This window comes from Mustelus asterias, chromosome 20, assembly GCF_964213995.1.
Source record: "Mustelus asterias chromosome 20, sMusAst1.hap1.1, whole genome shotgun sequence".
NCBI lineage: Eukaryota > Metazoa > Chordata > Chondrichthyes > Carcharhiniformes > Triakidae > Mustelus > Mustelus asterias.
In genome coordinates, this window is record NC_135820.1 from 76507572 (window position 1) to 76528712 (window position 21141).

At 44.0% G+C, this 21141-nt stretch overlaps 1 protein-coding gene across 1 annotated transcript in view; it reads left to right on the forward strand.

The window, feature by feature from the left end:
• uqcc1 (ubiquinol-cytochrome c reductase complex assembly factor 1) overlaps positions 1–21141 on the forward strand; it is a 107589-nt gene that overhangs the window by 19575 nt on the left and 66873 nt on the right. Inside the window, exons 3-5 of the mRNA XM_078236885.1 lie at positions 2126–2233; positions 10084–10156; positions 19858–19915. Of these exons, the coding sequence (XP_078093011.1) occupies positions 2126–2233; positions 10084–10156; positions 19858–19915 (239 nt within the window). The remainder of the gene's footprint in view (positions 1–2125; positions 2234–10083; positions 10157–19857; positions 19916–21141) is intronic.

Sequence of the window (21141 nt, forward strand, 5' to 3'; positions counted from 1 at the left end):
ACTGTGTCATCATGCAGGATTAGTGGGTAAATACGTGGGGTTACGGGGTTAGGGCCTGGGTAGGATGCCTCGTTGGAGATTTAATGCGGACTCGGGCCAAATGGTGGCATCCAGCACTGTAGAGATTCTATGAACGTATGCACTTCTGGTACTATTTCCCTGTTCTGTAATCCACTTCATTGATCTTCCCAGGGAATTTGCACCAATGTCATGTTCACCCATCACCCCCCCCTCTGCTCGCTTACCAACATTGCCCCCAGTCCGACAATACCTCCATTTTAAAATTTGCTACCTTGTTTTCAAGTCCCTCCATGACCGTGTTTCTTCTCATCTCTGTAACCTCCCACAGCCTTCTAGATCTTCGTTTCCCCCCAATCCCATCCTCTTACACACCCCCAATTTTCATTACTGCATCATTAGCAGCCTTGTTTTTGACTGGAGGATAGCAAATGTTGTCCCCTTGTTCAAGAAGGGGAGTAGAGACAACCCTGGTCATTATAGACCAGTGAGCCTTACTTCTGTTGTGGGCAAAGTTTTGGAAAGGATTGTAAGAAATAGGATTTATGATCATCGAGAAAGGAATAATTTGATTAGGGATAGTCAACACGGTTTTGTGAAGGGTAGGTCGTGCCTCACAAACCTTATTGAGTTCTTTGAGAAGGTGACCAAAGAGGTGGATAAGGGTAAAGCAGTTGATGTGGTGTATATGGATTTCAGTAAAGCGTTTGATAAGGTTCCCCACGGTAAGCTATTGCAGAAGATACGGAGGCATGGGATTGAGGGTGATTTAGCGGTTTGGATCAGAAATTGGCTAGCTGTAAGAAGACAGAGGGTGGTGGTTGATGGGAAATGTTCATCCTGGAGTTCAGTTACTAGTGGTGTACCACAAGGATCTGTTTTGGGGCCACTGCTGTTTGTCATTTTTATAAATGACCTGGATGAGGGCGTAGAAGGATGGGTTAGTAAATTTGTGGATGATACTAAAGTCGGTGGAGTTGTGGACAGTGCGGAAGGATGTTGCAAGGTTACAGAGGGACATAGGTAAGCTGCAGAGCTGGGCTGAGAGGTGGCAAATGGAGTTTAATGCGGAAAAGTGTGAGGTGATTCACTTTGCAAGGAGTAACAGGAATACAGAGTACTGGGCTAATGGTAAGATACTTGATAGTGTGGATGAGCAGAGAGATCTCGGTGTCCATGTGCTTAGATCCCTGAAAGTTGGCACCCAGGTTGATAGGGTTGTTAAGAAGGCGTACGGTGTGTTAGCTTTTATTGGTAGAGGGATTGAGTTTCGGAGCCATGAGGTCATGTTGCAGCTGTACAAAACTCTGGTGCGGCCGCACTTGGAGTATTGCGTACAGTTCTGGTTGCCGCATTATAGGAAGGATATGGAAGCATTGGAAAGGGTGCAGAGGAGATTTACCAGGATGTTGCCTGGTATGGTGGGAAGGTCTTATGAGGAAAGGCTGAAGGACTTGAGGCTGTTTTCGTTAGAGAGAAGAGGCGACTTAATAGAGGCATATAAGATGATCAGAGGATTAGATAGGGTGGACAGTGAGAGCCTTTTTCCTCGGATGGTGATGGCTAACACAAGGGGACATAGCTTTAAATTGAGGGGCGATAGATATAGGACAGATGTCAGCGGTAGGTTCGTTACTCAGAGTAGTAAGGACGTGGAATGCCCTGCCTGCAACAGTAGTGGACTCGCCAACATGAAGGGCATTTAAATGGTTATTGGATAAACTTATGGATGATATTAGAATAGTGTAGGTTAGATGGGCTTTAGATTGGTTTCACAGGTCGGCGCAACATCGAGGGCCGAAGGGCCTGTACTGCGCTGTAATGTTCTATGCCCAGCCCCTATCTAAACTCAGGAATTACCTCCCAAAATCTCTCCTTTCTCTACATTTCCTGGAACCTACTACTTTGACCAAGCTTTTGGTTGCCTGTCCTTTTATTTCCTTATTTGGCTTGGTGGTTTTTTTTTTGGAGTAATGCTCTACATTAAAGGTTCACATGATTTCAAGTTGCCTCTGCTGTATACTCTAGAATTTGATTGTAGTCTTTGTAAAATCATTGATTCTCTGCTGTTTTGTGACTGACATTTTGTTCTTGTTTTTATTAACAGGTTTCTAATGTGAAAGATACAGCTCAGCCTGTTGAGAAAGAACTGGGTCCCTTGACCAAACTAATAGAAGCCATGGGATTCACAGGGCCTCTGAAGTACAGCAAATGGGTATTTTGGTTTGTACTAATGAATGTGAGAGTGGAAAGTTGTAATGGCAATGTTTCTGCTGGGAAAATGGAACAGCGTAGCCATGTTGGTCAGGATTCCCAGGCCTTTTAGGGTTAGCTACAGAATAAAGCCCATTTCACAGCTTCATCTCGCCAACTTCACTCTTCCAATCCCTTCCCACCCAAAACAATCCTCCTTAACACCAATGCAAGTGGGAAAAATCTTGCTATAAGTGTGCCATTTCTCTCTCTCTTACTTCAGATAGTCTTTGAATTTAAAACAAAAAGAGACAGATTGTTCATTTATATAGCGCCTTTTATGACCGCAAGACATCCCAAAGTGTCTTTCGAGTCAAGTGTAGCCACTATTGTAATGTAGGACATGCAGCAGCCAATGTGTATACAATGAGCCAGATACTCTGATTTTAGGTTTTAATTGAGGGATTAATATTGACCAAAACAATGGGGAGAACTCCCCTGCTATTTAAAATAGTAAGAAGTTTAACAACACCAGGTTAAAGTCCAACAGGTTTATTTGCTACCAAATAAACCTGTTGGACTTTAACCTGGTGTTGTTAAACTTCTTACTGTGTTTACCCCAGTCCAACGCCGGCATCTCCACATCATTTAAAATAGTGTCATGGGAACATTTATGTCTTCCTGCGGCAGTAGACAGGATCGCCGTTTAACATCTCATCTGAAAGATGGCATCTTCGACAGTGCAGCACACTCCTTCAGTACTGGCAATGGGAGTGCATGCTTCGACTTTGAGGCTAAATTCCCTGGAGTGTGACTTGAACCAACAACCTTCTGACTCAGGCGAGAGTGCTACCCATTGAGCCAGGGTTGACTTGTTAATTAGCCTAAACTTGTTCTGTGGTGTTTTTCATTCTTATGGCTGGGGCAGTGGTTATGGTTTGATGTTGAGTTTAATAATCCGAATCTGATGTGATGTGAATGCTTGTGAATACAAGAGCAGGGATGTACTTCTGAGGCTGTATAAGGCTCTGGTCAGACACCATTATGAGTATTGTGAGCAGTTTTGGGCCCCGTATCTAAGGAAGGATGTGCTGACCTTGGAAAGGGTCCAGAGGAGGCACACAAGAATGATCCCTGGAATGAAGAGCTTGTCGTATGAGGAATAGTTGAGGACTCTGGGTCTGTACTCGTTGGAGTTTAGAAGGATGAGGGGGTATCTTATTGAAACTTACAGGATACTGCGAGGCCTGGAGAAGATGTTTCCACTAGTAGGAAAAACTAGAACTAAAGGGCACAACCTCAGGCTAAAGAGATGATCCTTTAAAACAGAAATGAGGAGGAATTTCTTCAGCCAGAGAGTGGTGAATCTGTGGAACTCTTTGCCGCAGAAGGTTGTGGAAGCCGGGTCATTGAGTGTCTTTAAGACAGAGATAGATAGGTTCTTGATTAATAAGGATGTCAGGAATACGGGGAAAAGGCAGAAGAATGGGGATAAGAAAAATATCAGCCATTATTGAATGGCGGAGCAGACTCGATGAGCCGAGTGACCTAATTCTGCTCTTATGTCTTATGGTCTTAAGGTGCTGTGGAGATGCCGGCGTTGGACTGGGGTAAGCACAGTAAGAAGTCTCACAACACCAGGTTAAAGTCCAACAGGTTTATTTGGTAGCAAATACCATAAGCTTTCGGAGCAATGCTCCTTTGTCAGATGGAGTGGTCTCTGTTCTCAAACAGGGCACAGACACAGAAATCAAATTACAGAATACTGATTAGAATGCAAATCTCTACAGCCAGCCAGGTCTCGAGGCATGGTACATTGGGGAAACCATGCAGACGCTACGACAACGGATGAATGAACACCGCTCGACAATCACCAGGCAAGACTGTTCTCTTCCTGTGGGGGAGCACTTCAGCAGTCACGGGCATTCAGCCTTGGATCTTCAGGTAAGCGTTCTCCAAGGCGGCCTTCACGACACACGACAGCGCAGAGTCACTGAGCAGAAACTGATAGCCAAGTTTCGCACACATGAGGACGGTCTTAACCGGGATGTTGGATTTATGTCACATTATCAGTAACCCCCACAGCTTGACTCCTGGACTTGCACAATTTCACAAGCTGTACTGTCTGGAGACAATACACATCTCTTTAACCTGTGTTGAATGCTCCCTCCACCCACATTGTCTGTGCATTTAAGACCTGGCTGGCTGTAGAGATTTGCATTCTAATCAGTATTCTGTAATTTGATTTCTGTGTCTGTGCCCTGTTTGAGAACAGAGACCACTCCATCTGACGAAGGAGCATTGCTCCGAAAGCTTATGGTATTTGCTACCAAATAAACCTGTTGGACTTTAACCTGGTGTTGTGAGACTTCTTACTGTGCTTAAGATGCTACCAGGGATGGTTCTCATAGGGCAGACGTTTCTGTTTCTCAGCATTGTGTCCCTGAAAGAATCCATTTTCCAGTGAGTTTTTACTGCTTGGACCCAGAGCCTGGGGGTCGGGATTTTACAGCATTTGTTTGCAGGTTTTCAGGTTGGAAAATTTACTCTAACAAGGGAACCCATGAAGGTTGCTGTCTCCCTCCCAGAGCTGTGGTGTGGCACAACTTAAAACTGAATTGGCAGCTGTCAGAATGGAATCTGGATAATTAACTTTCAACCCCGCAAAAATATTTTTTATTGTACATTTAGAACTCTCAACACAGCCTGGAGAGAAGCGGTGTTTTACCTACTGTGTAATGAGGAACAGTAACATGGGTAAAACATGAAGCAGCTGTAAACACAAATAAGATTGTGTGATCAGGGATAGGATCTACAAATATTTGGATAGACAGGGACTCATTAGGGAGAGTCAACATGGCTTTGTGCGTGGTAGGTCATGTTTGACCAATCTATTAGAGTTTTTCGAGGAGGTTACCAGGAAAGTGGATGAAGGGAAGGCGGTGGATGTTGTCTACCTGGATTTCAGCAAGGCCTTTGACAAGGTCCCTCATGGGAGGTTAGTTAGGAAGGTTCAGTCGCTGGGTATACATGGGGAGGTAGTAAATTGGATTAGACACTGGCTCAATGGAAGAAGCCAGAGAGTGGTTGTGGAGGATTGCTTCTCTGAGTGGAGGCCTGTGACTAGTGGTGTGCCGCAGGGATCGGTGTTGGGTCCATTGTTGTTTGTCATCTGTATCAATGATCTGGATGATAATGTGGTAAATTGGATCAGCAAGTTTGCTGATGATACAAAGATTGGAGGTGTAGTGGACAGTGAGGAAGGTTTTCAAAGCTTGCAGAGGGATTTGGACCAACTAGAAAAATGGGCTGAAAAATGGCAAATGGAATTTAACACAGACAAGTGTGAGATATTGCACATTGGAAGGACAAACCAAAGTAGAACGTACAGGGTAAATGGTAGGACTCTGAAGAGTGCAGTTGAACAGAGGGATCTGAGAATACAGGTACAGAATTCCCTAAAAGTGACGTCACAGGTGGATAGGGTCATAAAGAGTGCCTTTGGTACATTGGCCTTTATAAATCGGAGTATCGAGTATAAAAGTTGGAGTGTTATGGTAAGGTTATATAAGGCATTGGTGAGGCCGAATTTGGAGTATTGTGTACAGTTTTGGTCACCTATTTACAGGAAGGATGTAAATAAGGTTGAAAGAGTGCAGAGAAGGTTCACAAGGATGTTGCCGGGACTTGAGAAGCTGAGTTACAGAGAGAGATTGAATAGGTTGGGACTTTATTCCCTGGAGCGTAGAAGATTGAGGGGAGATTTGATAGAGGTGTATAAGATTTTGATGGGTATAGATAGAGTGAATGCAAGCAGGCTTTTTCCGCTGAGGCTAGGGGAGAAAAAAACCAGAGGGCATGGGTTAAGGGTGAAAGGAGAAGTTTAAAGGGAATATTGCGGGGGGGGGCGGCTTCTTCACGCAGAGAGTGGTGGGAGTGTGGAATGAGCTGCCGGATAAAGTGGTAAATGCGGGGTCACTTTTAACATTTAAGAAAAACTTGGACGGGTTCATGGATGACAGGGGTGTGGAGGGATATGGTCCAAGTGCAGGTCAGTGGGACTAGGCAAAAAATGGTTCGGCACAGACAAGAAGAGCCAAAAGGCCTGTGTCTGAGCTGTAATTTTCTATGGTTCTATGGTTCTAAGATGAATTTTTGCCCAATCTATTGGAAGCTTTGATGGCATGCATTTATAACAGAAATTTTCCTTGCAACATAGCAAGCCGAAGATGAGAGTTCTGATGCTCAGAGTTACTAATGGAATTAGTAAACTGTGTGTTTCACAGGAGGCCTGACTTCCTTTTCCATGCAGAAAATGAGTCCACTATTTAGATCAGTTTTTTTCTGCAGGATATATAAATTCAGACTCTATTTTCACACGTGATTTATCTCAGCTATGCAGGCAGTTGCTGTTCTCCCAATTGCGAATATGAGCCCTTATTGACGCCTTAATCAACATCACTTAAAAAAAAATGATCTGGTCATTATCACATTGCTGTTTGTGGGAGCTTGTGCACAAATTTGCTATTGTATTTCCTACATTCCAACAGTGACTACACCTCAACAAGTGCATCATTGCCTATAAAGTGCTTTGAGATATCTGATATTCATGAGAAGTGTTATATAAATGCGAGTCTTTCTTTGATTCTGAAGTGCTTTTGGACATCCTGAGGTTATGACGCGAACTGTATAAATGCAGGATGTTCTTTGTTAGCAAGTCCCATGACGCGACTGAGCAATGAGTGATTTTGTCCTTCCATGGAAGGGTTTGTGTTGGACCAGGTAGCAGTGAGGATTAGATCATATCCCCTTGAGACACAGCTTCAAATGCACCACTGACTGGCTCCCTTGGCTGGCTGCAAGGATGCTATGCTTAAGGAATTGGTGCAGGCTCAGAATGATTCCTTTTGAAAGCAATTGGACACAACATTGTCCCCATTTGAGCACAATCTAAGTTAGAAGCTCAAAGGTTGACTGATGCAGGAAACAAGAACTCTATTTAGCTGAGTTAATGATTGCTCTACTACAGTTAAAACAAGACCACGTTTTGAGTACTATGTGCAGATTCAGTCTACCCCGGTTCTATTGAACAGAATGACACAGTTGATACCAGAATCTATAGGAAAACTTTAACTGTCCTGGATCTTTTCTCTCTTCAATGTAGACCTTTGATTTGATTTATTATTGTCACGTATTAGTATACAGTGAAAAGTATTGTTTCTTGCACACTATACAGACAAAGCATACCGTTCATAGAGAAGGAAAGGAGAGTGTACAGAATGTAGTGTTACAGCCATAGCTAGGGTGCAGAGAAAGAGCGACTTAATGCAAGGTAGGTCCATTCAAAAGTCTAATGGCGGAGTGATGATATGGTACAAATGTTTTAGGCATTTTGGTATTGTCACTGGACCAGTAATCCAGAGACCCAAGTTAATGCTCTGAGGACCTGGGTTCGAATCCCACATGGCAGCTGGAGGAATTTAAATTCAATTAATAAATTCAGTTAGTTAATAAAGAATCTGGGATTGAAAGCTAGTTTCAGTAATGGTGACCATGAAACTTATTTTTTTAAAAACCCATCTGGTTCACTAATGTCCTTCAGGGGAGGAAATCTGCCATGCGTCTGCTGAGTCCAGAGGCTCAGCAATGTGGTTGACTCTTGAGCAGTTTCTGAGATGGCCCAGCAAGTCACTCAGTTCAAGGGCAATTAGGGATGGGCAACAAATGCTGGTTTTGCCAGCAACACATCTCATGAAAGAATAAATAAAAGTGATTCAGGGTATTGGGAATGTACCAAAGGAACACTGGAATTGCTGGGCTCGATGAACTGAAGGTTTGTTGTCTGAAACAGTTACTATCTATGTTAATCTCTTACAAGAACATTTTCCTACAAATGGACAGTGTTCTGGGAGTATTTGATGCTAGTGCTGAATATCAAAGTATAAAATGCTGTATTTGGTTTTGATGTCCCTCGTACAAAGTACATTTTATTTATTAGTGTCACAAATAGGCTTACATTAACACTGCAATGAAGTTACTGTGAAAATCCCCTAGTTGCCACACTCCGGCGCCTGTTCGGGATACACTGAGGGAGAATTTAGCATGGCTAATGCATCTAACCAGCATCTCTTTTGGACTGTGGGAGGAAAAAAAAGTTTAAAGTTTATTTATTAGTCACAAGTAAGGCTTACATTAACACTGCAATGAAGTTACTGTTAAATTCCCCTAGTCGCCACACTCCGGCGCCTGTTTGGGTCACTGCACCGTAACCAGCACATCTTTCAGACTGTGGGAGGAAACCCATGCAGACACGGGGAGAACGTGCAAACTCCACACAGTGACCCAAGCTGGGAATCGAACCCAAGTCCCTGGTGCTGTTGATGTAGCAGTGCTAACCACTGTGCAAGTCGGGGAAAAAAAGACGTGTGCACCACAAAATGTTAGAATGTGAATTATTGCCTGTGGTTTCCCACAAAACTTGTGTCCTAGCGAAATGGGTTCAGAATGGACACGTACTAAATGCTTGCCGCCTCTCGAGAAGAAAGGTGGAGATGACCCCCACTCCCATTTCGTCCCAAACTATTCTTGGATTCTGTCCAGCCACTTTATTAAATTTCAGACTCCAAAGCCTATCAGGATGGAATGGGACAAGCTGGAGACCTGGAGTGAAAACGAGGAGTGGGGTGCTGGTGAAAGAAGCCCTTGTGGTTCTCAACAAATGTTTTATTCTTTCCAAAGGGCATGGAAAGTATAGCTGATGACGTTTGTGGATGGAATCCCAGATCGGTGGGGTTACTAATTGTGGATGGAATTGGCTTCAGATTGACTTGCTGGCTGTGTTAATTGCAATTGTATTTAATTATGTGCAGGTGGTGTGCATTAACTGGGGATTTACTTTGCTCCTATAAATAGAAACAGCCTGTAACACTGTTTGCTGGGTTAGGAGGTACGTGTTTCTAATGTGTATCTCTGTGAATTAATACTTATGAAAGTGTAGTGACTTCACTATCTGACTCCCTGGATTATAACTGCCCGCAGTTCCAGACTTCAGGGAAGCATTCTACAATCTGGGGAGTCTACATTCCCAGCTCTTTGTGTGGTTCCTGGAGGCAAGCTGTTCAGGATTGATCCCATTGTGGTCTAAGCCTGTATACTGTGTTTTTTGCCATGATGCCTTTCTGGGACAGTTCCTACAGTGAACATTATAGGAAGGAGGGCGATCCCACTCTTCGAGTCTCCATAATGACGAGAAACATGATGTTCTGAAGAAGCCAGGGAGAATGAGTAAACAACTGTTGTTTTAGACTAGATTTGAACCAAGGGTTTTCTAGGATTGTGTTCTTTTATGGTTCAATGGGTTTGACAGATGAAGTGAAAATAATCCAGGCAGAGTCTAATATGATGCCCAGCTCTAACTTTAACGTTATGTCACTTGTTCTGGACTGTGCCAGAAGAGAGAATAGTTATTTGTTTCTGAAGGAGATGTTTTGTTCATTTGTGGTTGCAGCATGCCCCCTTTTTATAGCTGCTTCTGTTGCAGGGATGCTTGAGTGTGCGAAAAGTTCAAGCTATGTCCAAAACTGGAACAATTTGAGTTGGCCCAAAACAGTTATGATTTGTCCTTCCGCACTGCCTTTTATTGGGGAGTGGCTCAGTGAAGACAGAGCACTTTGATGTGTATGTAATGCTCCCGTGTTAAAATGGGAACAATTCAAGGCAGCAAATGTCGCATAAGCTGTTTGCATGGCTAAGAGTGATAATCTTCTGGTGTACAAGTTCAGTGATAGTGATTTCTAGAAGTTGTAATTCATGTTGCTGATTTCCCCTCGTTTAGGTTCCTACATAACATACATATCGCTGTTTTTGTTACAGAAAATTAAGATTGCTGGCCTTCGCATGTACACCTGCTGCGTGGAAAGAATCAGCTATGATGATTTGTTTGAACGTACGTACAGCCAAGGTTTCTCTGCAATTTGTTACTTTGGAGCCACATTTCATGCATTTATTCTTTTAAACTGGTGATTACTCCTTTGTATTTTGGTGCAATTAACTCTGGGTCCAAAGCCTACCTAGCACAGCAGTGAGAATCCAGCCCAGGGCCAGAATGGTTTGTAACCTGATTCTACTTTTTGAGATGTAAATTGAATCAGGTTGAGCATCACTTGACATTGATCATTTTCAAATTTGGGACATGGAGAGAAAATGGGAATTGCAGAAGGAATGTTTACTGAAAGGGAGGGAAGATTAAAGTGATGGAACAAGAAGCCTTAATGGGTCTCAGGAAGGAGAGATGCCAGTTCCTGTCAACAAAGGAGATTCAGGGTTTTTGAAAATGCACCAAGACGTTACTGTGGATAGATGAGCTGGACAGGTGCCTGAACCGACGACTCTCGTTTCAAAGCTTTCACTGAGAGAGTTCTAATTGTGAAAAGTGCCTGATTTGTTTGTTTAAATAACAACAAACAAACTTGCTTTTATATATCACCTTTCACAACCTCAGAAAACCCCAAAGCACTGACCTGCATGTTGCAATGTACGCATTACAGCAGCCAATTTACGTACAGCAAGCTCCCATAAAAAGTTTCAGTGATGGTGGTTGAGAGAGAGGTATTGGCCAGGACAGCGCTGTTAGTAAAAGCTAGCAGCTTCATTGAGAGGTAGAAATGGGGCTCAAGAATTTGTGCTCAGTTTAATTATCACCACATCTAAATTAGAACATAGAACATTACAGCGCAGTACAGGCCCTTCGGCCCTCGATGTTGCGCCGACCTGTGAAACCAATCTAAAGTCCATCTAACCTACACTATTCCAATATCATCCATATGTTAATCCAATGACTATTTAAATGCCCTTAATGTTGGCAATTATTATCCAATGTATTTTAGTTTTGGGTCTGGAGAGTAGATGATCGAATCAAAATCTCCCAAAATTCTGAAGGGCACAGATCAAAATGCTGCAGACAAATTCCTCACAATGCTGAAATTTCAGCTAGCAGGAGACTTGATTAAAAAGGGAATATTGGTAGAATTCAGGCTCATCTTCATCCAAAGGTAACTCAATGTCAGAGGAAATATCCGGGAAGATTATTGAAGAAGAAAATGAGACTGCAGAGCCAATTGCATTTGTAGATGGAATTTTTATTTGGAGCGGAGACGGCCGGACCTGTGAGGGACACACTGTGCTAGGGCAGCAGATAAATACGCGATGAGATTTGAGGCCCTCACTTGCCTTCCGGGAGCGGAGACAGCCAGACCTGCGAAGGGTGCACTGGACTGGGACAGCGGATAAATACAGTGTGAGATTTAGGTGTTTTAAAAAACTAAATTAAAGACTAATTAAATAAAATAGAGATGGAGGGCCAGGTGTTATTCCTGCATGATGTGGGAGCTGGTGGACCCATTGTGGTTCCTAGTTAACACATCTGTAGTAAATGTTGGTTGCTCGAGGAACTCTGGCTCAGAGTTGATGAGCTGGAGTCTAAGCTCCAGACACTGTGACATTTCAGAGAGGGAGAGAGCTAACTGAACGCTGTGTTCAGGAGGCAGTCACACCTCTTAGATTAACTACCTTCAATTCAGCCAGTGGCCAGGGACACAAGGGTGTGATTGGGAGTGAGGCAGGTAGAGGGATCCAGGAGGAAGGGTTACAGGAGCCTCAGCCCTTGTCCTTGTGCAAGATTTGAGATTCATGCTCCCTGTGTGGTCGAGAGTGGGGGCTGTAGAGAAAGGATGAGCAAAGTGACCACAGCACCGTGGTACAGGGAACCATTCAAGTGGGGGAAGAGAAGAGAAATGTAGACTTAACCGGGGATAGTATAGTTAGGGACATAGACATTTTTCTCTGTGATCAGGATCGAGAGCCCTGTAGATTGTGGTGCCTACCTGGTGCCAGGATTCGGGATACCTCATCTGGGCTGCAGAGCACCTTGGAGTGGGAGGGTACAGTTCCAGATGTCGTGGTCCACATAGGTACCAATGATACCCTTGTTCTACTTGAGGGAATATGAGTAGCTCGGTGCTAAATTAAAAAGCAGAACCACAAAGGAAATAATCTCCGGAGTACTACCTGAGCCACAAGCTAATAGGCAAAGGGTTAATAAGATTAAGGAGTTAAATGCGTGGCTCAAATGTTGGAGGGAGAAATGGATTTGAATCACGGGACATTGGCACCAATACTGAGGAAGGAGGGAGCTGGTCCAATGTGATGGTCTTCACCTGAATAATGCAGGGACCAGGAAGGTGTTGATTCGGTGCAGAGGGATCTGGATGTCGTAATGCATGAGTCTCAGAAAACTGGTATGCAGGTACAGCAAGGAAGGCAAATGGAATTTTGGCATTTATAGCTGAAGGATTAAAGAAAAAAGTAAGGAAGTGTTGCTGCAACTATACAAGGCATTGGTGAGACTGCACCTGGAGTACTGTGTACAGTTTTGGCCCCCTTATTTGAGGAAAAATGTAGTGGCATTGGAGGTAGTTCAGAGGAAGTTCACTAGAATGGTTCCAGAAATGAAAGGTTTGTTTTATGAAGAGAGATTGAACAGTTTAGGCCTCTACTCTCTAGAGTTTAGAAGAATGAGAGGTGATCTAATTGAGGTGTATAAGATGATAAAAAGTGTTGGCAAAGTAGATGTGGAGAGGATGTTTTCTCTTGTGGGGGCAATCTAGAATGAAAGGTCATAGTTTTAGGATAAGGGGTCATAGATTTAAAACAGAGATGAGAAGAGCGACTTCTCCCAAAGGGTCTGGAATTCTCTACCTCCGAGTGCAGTAGATGCTGGGACATTGAGTAAATTTAAGGAGATAGACAGGTTTTTAATTAGTAATGGGTCTGGAAGGATTATGGAGAATGGGCAGGAAATTGAGTTGAGGTCAAGATGAGATCAGCCATGACCGTGAACGGTGGAGCAGGCTTGAAGGGCTGAATAGTCTTTTCCTGCTCCTAATTCTTATGTGCTTGTACCTGAAGTGGAACCTATTTGGTTCACGATCGTCCTTTCGGGAAGGAAATCTGCCATCCTTACCCGGTCTGGCCTATATGTGACTCCAATGTGGTTGACTCTTAAATGCCCTCTGAAATGGCCCAGCAAGCCACTCGATTCAAGGGCAATTTGAAACGGACAATTCCTGGCTTTGCTAGCGATGCCCACATCCCATGAAAGAATAAAAAAGGGATTGAGCTATTCGCTGCTCTGGCAGATCAGTGCATTTGACTCATGAAAGAGAACTGGTGTGTTGGGCCTAATCACCTTTTCCTGTTCTGAAAGTTTCTTGAGAGATAGAATCCCAGCAGAGAGCAGTGGAGCAGCCAAGCAGGCAATGAAAATAAGGTCAGGAAAAGTCACTTAAACTTTCTCTTCCTTTTTTGGAGTTGCTTTGTAGCATTGAAAGTGTTTGGTGGGACCCCTGAGAATTTGGGTTGTGTGTTTTGAGCTCTTTGGATACCAATAACTCTCCTTCTATAATCCTTGTACACATGATGTGATTAGTCATGCGATTCTGACCTTTTGATGCTCACTTGTAAATGGCAAAAAGGTGATCTGTAGAATTTTTCTGAGTCAATATTTTCCCTTCTTCAATGTCTATGCTCCTCTCTCCACACCTGATAAAAGTCATTGACTCTCCTTTCACCCCATCAGCTCTCAAAGGCTTTGATTACTTATCAAGGTCTGGTTTCACAGGTGTTACTTGTCCCCTAGTATCGGACCTCAGTGGCTGATCCTCTTTTTGCAAGTCGCAAATGTGTTTCCGCAAGTAGTTGGACTGCGGGGTGCGGCGTTGTGACTTCCAGGTCCACTTCACATGGCTTTGTCTAGCATTCCACAGGATGAAGCTTAAAATTTGGAATGCTGACCTCTTCTCCTCATGAGCCTAAGGACATTGGTGCCAATTACAGGCACCTTACCAGCTTCCTGAGTGAGGGCCATGTGAGCTCTGACCTGGGATGGAAGTTGGCACCTTATTAAACTCTAGAGCACTGGATTAGCTTTCAGATTCTCTGCTGGTAATCATAAGAATTGTTAGTTTTGGAGCCACCGTCACTAAATTTAGCTTTCCGATTCCAGTGACTTTGTATAGTTCCTTTTAATGAAATACTTATTTTATTAGAGTTTAATAAAACACTTCAGCCAAATGCTAGTTACTTTGCAATTATTACTGAACAACCTAAACAATATGTTTAGTATTGAAGAGTTGAGAAAACATTAGCAGTGTTGTGATCCAGTTGGCTGTTCATTTGTAAATATTTCCACACTCAACTGCCTTCTGTCCACCTCTCTCCCTCACTTTCCTCCTTTAAAGCTCTCCCTGAAACCTCCCTCTTTGGTCAAGCTTTTGCTCATCTGTTCTAACATCTCTGTGATTCAGTGTTATTTTTATATAATGGTAATGTTTTATTACATTAAAGGCCCTATTGTTACTTTCTCCATTCTCATTATGTAAGAATATATTTTCACTGATGGCAAATTATCTTTTTATGACCCAAATGTGCTGTCCATTTATTTTTTTAATGATCTGAGGTTGATCTCCATGTATTATCCCAATCTCCTTGCAGTGTTTAAGATTCTCCCACTACCATCAAATTTGCCTTTTTAACTTGCCCAAGAACATTGGAACCTTCCAATCCTTCACTCAAGTTGCCAATCCTGTGAATCTTGCAGTGACCATGAAAAGGCTGTTTGGCTCAGGAGGTCATCACACCAGAAGCACAATGTATCCTCGGCCAACATCGTAACAGTTTATCCCATAAGCGACTGAATGGAATGCAGATATGGGAACTTTGACTAGGAGTTTACAAGCCAATCATAGCCCTCATACTGCCACCCTGGCAGAGTGCCCATATCAAGGAGACTTTATGATATATGATTGCTATTGATTGACACTCCAGCAAGTTTGAGACTGAACCTGGTACCTCTGTGGCTTAATATTAAAGTAAGAAGTCTCACAACACCAGGTTAAAGTCCAACAGGTTTATTTGGCACTAGCTTTCGGAGTCTCAGGCTCCTTCATCAGGTGAGTGAGGACCTCTGTTCTCAGGGCATATACAGCCACAAACTCAATTTACAAGATAATGGTTGGAATGCAAGTCTTTACAGGTAATCAAATCTTAAAGATACAGACAATGTGAGTGGAGAGAGGGTTAAGCACAGGTTAAAGAGGTGTGTACTGTCTCCAGCCAGGACAGTTAGTGAGATTTTGCAAGCCCAGGCAAGTCGTGGGGTTACAGAGTGTGTGACATGAGCCCAAGATCCCGGTTGAGGCCGTCCTCGTGTGTGGAACTCGGCTATCAGTCTCTGCTCAGCGACTCTGCGTTGTCGTGTGCCGTGAAGGCCGCCTTGGAGAACGCTTACCTGAAGATCAGAGGCTGAATGCCCTTGACTGCTGAAGTGTTCCCCGACTGGAAGGGAACACTCCTGCCTGGTGATTGTCGAGCGGTGTTCATTCATCCATTGTCGTAGCGTCGGCATCGCCTCCCCAATATACCCATGCTTCGGGACATCCTTTCCTGCAGCGTATCAGGTAGACAATGTTGGCCAAGACACAAGAGTATGTACCGTGTACCTGGAGGATGGTGTTCTCACGTGAGATGATGGCATCCGTGTTGATGATCCGGCACATCTTGCAGAGATTGCTGTGGCAGGGTTGTGTGGTGTCGTGGCCTCTGTTCTCCTGAAGGCTGGGTAGTTTGCTGCGGACAATGGTCTGTTTGAGGTTGTGCGGTTGTTTGAAGGCAAGAAGTGGGGGTGTGGGGATGACCTTGGCGTAATGTTCGTCTTCATCGATGACATATTGAAGGCTCCGGAGAAGATGTCGTAGCTTCTCCGCTCCGGTGAAATACTGGATGACGAAGGGTACTCTGTCCACTGTGTCTCGTGATTGTCTTCTGAGGAGGTCGGTGCGGTTTTTCGGTGTGGCACGTCGGAACTGTCGATCGATGAGTCGAGCACCATATCCTGTTCTTATGAGGGCGTCTTTCAGCGTCTGTACGTGTCTGTTGCAGTCCTCCTCATCTGAGCAGATCCTGTGTATACGGAGAGCTTGTCCGTAGGGGATGGCTTCTTTAATGTGTTTAGGGTGGAAGCTGGAGAAGTGGAGCATCGTGAGGTTATCTGTGAGCTTGCGGTACAGTGAAGTGCTGAGGTGACTGTCCTTGATGGAGATGCGTGTGTCCAAGAATGCAACCGATTCCGGAGAGTAGTCCATGGTGAGTCTGATGGTAGGATGGAACTTGTTGATGACATCATATAGTTGTTTCAATGATTGTTCGCCATGAGTCCAAAGGAAGAAAATATCATCGATGTATCTAGTGTATAGCATCAGTTGAAGGTCCTGTGCGGTGAAGAGGTCTTGTTCGAATCTGTGCATAAAGATGTTGGCACATTGAGGTGCGAATTTGGTCCCCATGGCTGTTCCGTGTCTGGATGAAGAACTAGTTGTTGAAGTTGAAGACGTTGTGGTCCAGGATGAAGCGGATGATTTGTAGAATTGCATCTGGAGATTGGCAGTTGCAGCAAAGCCGTCGTCGTGGGGGATGTTGGTGTAGAGTGCCAAGACATCCATTGTGACGAGGAGTGCTCCTGTTTCAACTGCTCCATGTGTGCTGAGTTTCTGTAGGAAGTCCGTAGTGTCATGACAGAAGCTGGGGGTTCTTTGTACAATGGGTTTCAGGATGCCCTCGACTTAGCCGGAGAGGTTCTCACACAGGGTCCCATTGCTTGATACGATGGGATGGCTGGGTGTGTTGGCCTTGTGTATCTTAGGGAACGGAGAAGCTACGCCATCTTCTCCGAAGCCTTCAACATGTCATCGATGAAGACGAACCTCTCGCCAAGGCCATCCCCACACCCCCACTTCTTGCCTTCAAACAACCGCACAACCTCAAACCAACCATTGTCCGCAGCAAACTACCCAGCCTTCAGGAGAATAGTGACCACAACACCACACAACCTTGCCACAGCAACCTCTGCAAGACGTGCCGGATCATCGACATGGATGCCATCATCTCACGTGAGAACACCATCCACCTTAAATTGTACATACTCTTGCGACTCGGCCAACGTTGTCTATCTGATACGCTGCAGGAAAGGATGTCCCAAGGCATGGTACATTGGGGAGACCATGCAGACGCTACGACAACGGATGAATGAACACCGCTCGACAGTCACGAGGCAGGAGCGTTCCCTTCCAGTCGGGGAACACTTCCGCAGTCACGGGCATTCAGCCTCTGATCTTCGGGTAAGCGTTCTCCAAGGCGGCCTTCACGACACATGACAACGCAGAATCGCTGAGCAGAAACTGATAGCCAAGTTCCGCACACGTGAGGACGGCCTCAACCGGGATCTTGGGTTCACGTCACACACTCTGTAACCCCCATGACTTGCCTGGGCTTGCAAAATCTCACTAACTGTCTGTCCTAGCTGGAGACAATACACCTCCCTTTAACCTGTGCTTGGCCCTCTCTCCACTCACATTGTCTGAACTTTTTCTGGACACGCATTCCAACCATTATCTTGTAAATTGAGTTTGTGTCTGTATATGCCCTGTTTGTGAACACAAGTCCTCACTCACCTGATGAATGAGCCTGGGACTCCGAAGGCTAGTGCCAAATAAACCTGTTGGACTTTAACCTGGTGTTGTGAGACTTCTTACTGTGCTTACCCCAGTCCAACGCCGGCATCTCCACATAATGGCTTAATATTAAACTCAGCAGTGCCTTTCTCTGAAATGTTTCGTAAAATTTTCACTTGCTTCAAACAATGTTCTTTTTTATTTGTAAGGTGTAGGCATCATTGGCAAATCCAGCATTTATTGCCCATCCCTGATTGCCTTTGAGAAGGTGGTGGTGAGCCACTGCTTTGGATTGCTGCAGTCTATATGAATTCAAGATGGCGCCGGAGCGAGGCGATTTCTTGCAAGCTGTGCCCAGCATACCTTCTAATTCTATCTTTTACTCTCGTTCTATGCTTTTAAAACTTTATTCTAACTCTTTTAAACTCTCTAACAAGTGACTGTAACACTACATTCTCCACTCTCTCCTCCTCTATGTACGGTATGCTTTGTATAGCGTGCAAGAAACAATACTTTTCACTGCATACTAATACATGTGACAATAATAAATCAAATCAAAAGGTGGGTAGTGTCAGGGAGGGAGTTCCAGGACTTTGACCCAGCAATGATGAAGGAACAGTGATTCATTTTCCAAGTCAGAATGATGTGTGCCTTATAAGGGAACTTGGAGATGGAGATGTGCCTGCTGCCCTTATTCTGGATAGCAGAGTTTACTGATTTGGAAGATGCTGCCAAAGGAGCCTCGGCGAGTTGCTGCAGTGCATCTTGTAGATGGTGCCCACTGCTGCCATTGTGAATTGGCAGTGGAGGGAATGAATGTGTACGGTTAAACTGTGGATCTTTTAACCTCGATTTTACAGCAATGGATGGGTTAGCAATCTCACAACCTGCAGCTAATTTCAAAGTTCTTTTTGCATGCAGCTATGACTGGGGCTGCTCCATGATTGTGTGGTTCCATAGAGAGTTCTCTTTATTAATGTTTTATATGTGTAAGGAAAAAGGCATGACCATGGCCTGTTTATAGTGTCATTGTTCTGATGTCTATTTAAATCTCAGGCAGTTGGAGCAAAACGATAACGCACGAAAGCAAAACTGAACTCTCAAAACTTAAGATGTGGCATTCTAGGAACACAAACAGGCAAAAGGCCCTCGGGCCTGTTCTGCTATTCAGTTATATCATGGCTGATCTGCATCCATCTAATCCGTCTTGGTTCCAAAACATTTAATACCCTGTCTAATACAAATGCTGTTTTTTTTTTAATTCATTTGTGGGACGTGGGCGTCACTGGCTGGGCCAGCATTTATTGCCCATCCCTAGTTACCCTTGAACTGAGTGGTTTGCTAGGCCATTTCAGAGGGCAGTTTAGAGGCAACCACATTGCTGTGGCTCTGGAGTCACATGTAGGCCAGATCTAGTAGGGATGGCAGATTTCCTTCCCTGAAGGACATTAGCGTACCAAATGGGTTTTTCCGACAACAATGGTTTCATGGTCATCAGTAGATTCCTAATTCCAGATTTTTAAAAAAAATTCAAATTCCAACATCTGCCGTGGCGGGATTCAAACCCGAGTCCCCAGAACATTAGCTGAGTTTCTGGATTAATAATCAAGCAAAAGTACCATTAGACCATCGCCTCCCCCTTGTCCTTCTAGATTGACACTGTCTGTCACAATGGCATTCATGCTGAGACACGGTGACCTTCTATTGAGTAAGTCAGTAAGCTGGAAGTTTTAATCTACGTGGCAGTGTGCTTGGAGTTCCAGCACACTGCTATATGCACAACTCGCTGTGACAGCCCTTGTGGTTTCCACTTTTTTTAAAGTAATTTTTCCAATTTTTTTCTAGCATAAAGAGGCTATTAGTTACTTCTAAGTCTCCTTTCCAAAACCACGTTGCCGGAGTGAGGGAACACCCATCCTGAGCTTTGCTCAGAAAGTCAGCCATAACTTGTTTTTAAAAAAAATTCGTTTGTTCTTGGGGAGGGTTCCTTTCTGCTCTGGGTAAGGGACAAAACAAAATTGGGTTTTCTAATTTTTTTTTGATGTGGGCAAACTATAAATGATTCTTTGTTTCTTGTCTGCAGGATGCAATTTGTCAGACACCCTGAACTCCTGGTTCCTTGTTGCCCAGCTTCATGTCTGGTGAGTAAACTCAGCTGCAAGTGTTGTTCTGAGAGAATCCAAAAGTTTGTTTTTTTAATGTTTGGCTGTTGCTTGCTAGATTGGAGTTGTGTGAAAATGGCAGCAGCTGTGTGCAGCTGGCGTAGTTGAACAAGCTGTGTGCCAACGCCATCTGTGCCCAGGTTACCTTGGTGCCAGAAAATACAAATACTGCAACTGTGTACAAACCCGCGTCTGTCGTCTTTCATCTGTGCTTCGGATCTAGTTTTTGAGAGGGTGTTGTTGCCGCTCAGCTGCCTAGTTTTCACCATAGGGAAAGAGGAAGACAAGATTTGGAGAGTAAAACAAAGGTCCATTTTAACAGACTCTACAGACTACAAGAGTAACAGGACAAAATCTTACCCATGCTTGATTTACAATTGTGACACGAGTTATTTGGCAGATTCTTCCACACTGAACCAGACACTTGTGAATTGGTTTGATTTTCCTCGATAGCTCTCAACAGTGACTAGGCATTTATTACTAGGCTGTGACTATTCTGACTCCAGTCTTGTTTTGAATTCTGGAACTGAACCAAAGCTAACATTTGGACACTTGATTTTTAAATTGGTCAGGATTCTCTTGTCTGGAACTGCCTTGGAATAATGTATTTATTTATTTTGTTTTTTTGTACCCTAGTGTTCTGAATGACTTGAGCTAACTTTCCATAGAGAACGAGAGGACATTGAGGTAACAATTGAAACATGTGCCTTGAAATTCAAATCTTCAGAGCTTCGCAGGAGCAGTATTAAACTGTATTTCTTACTGGGCCATACGAAAGGCACATTAGGATAGGTGATCAAAAGCTTGGCAAGAAGGGAGATTTTAAGGAAAGCTTAGGGAGGGTCTTCCTGAGCTTTAGGGCCTAAATGTGGAGATGCCGGCGTTGGACTGGGGTAAACACAGTAAGAAGTTTAACAACACCAGGTTAAAGTCCAACAGGTTTATTTGGTAGCAAAAGCCACACAAGCTTTCGAGGCTCTGAGCCCCTTCTTCAGGTGAGTGGGAATTCTGTTCACAAACAGAACTTATAAAGACACAGACTCAATTTACATGAATAATGGTTGGAATGCGAATACTTACAACTAATCCAGTCTTTAAGAAACAAAACAATGTGAGTGGAGAGAGCATCAAGACAGGCTAAAAAGATGTGTATTGTCTCCAGACAAGACAGCCAGTGAAACTCTGCAGGTCCACGCAACTGTGGG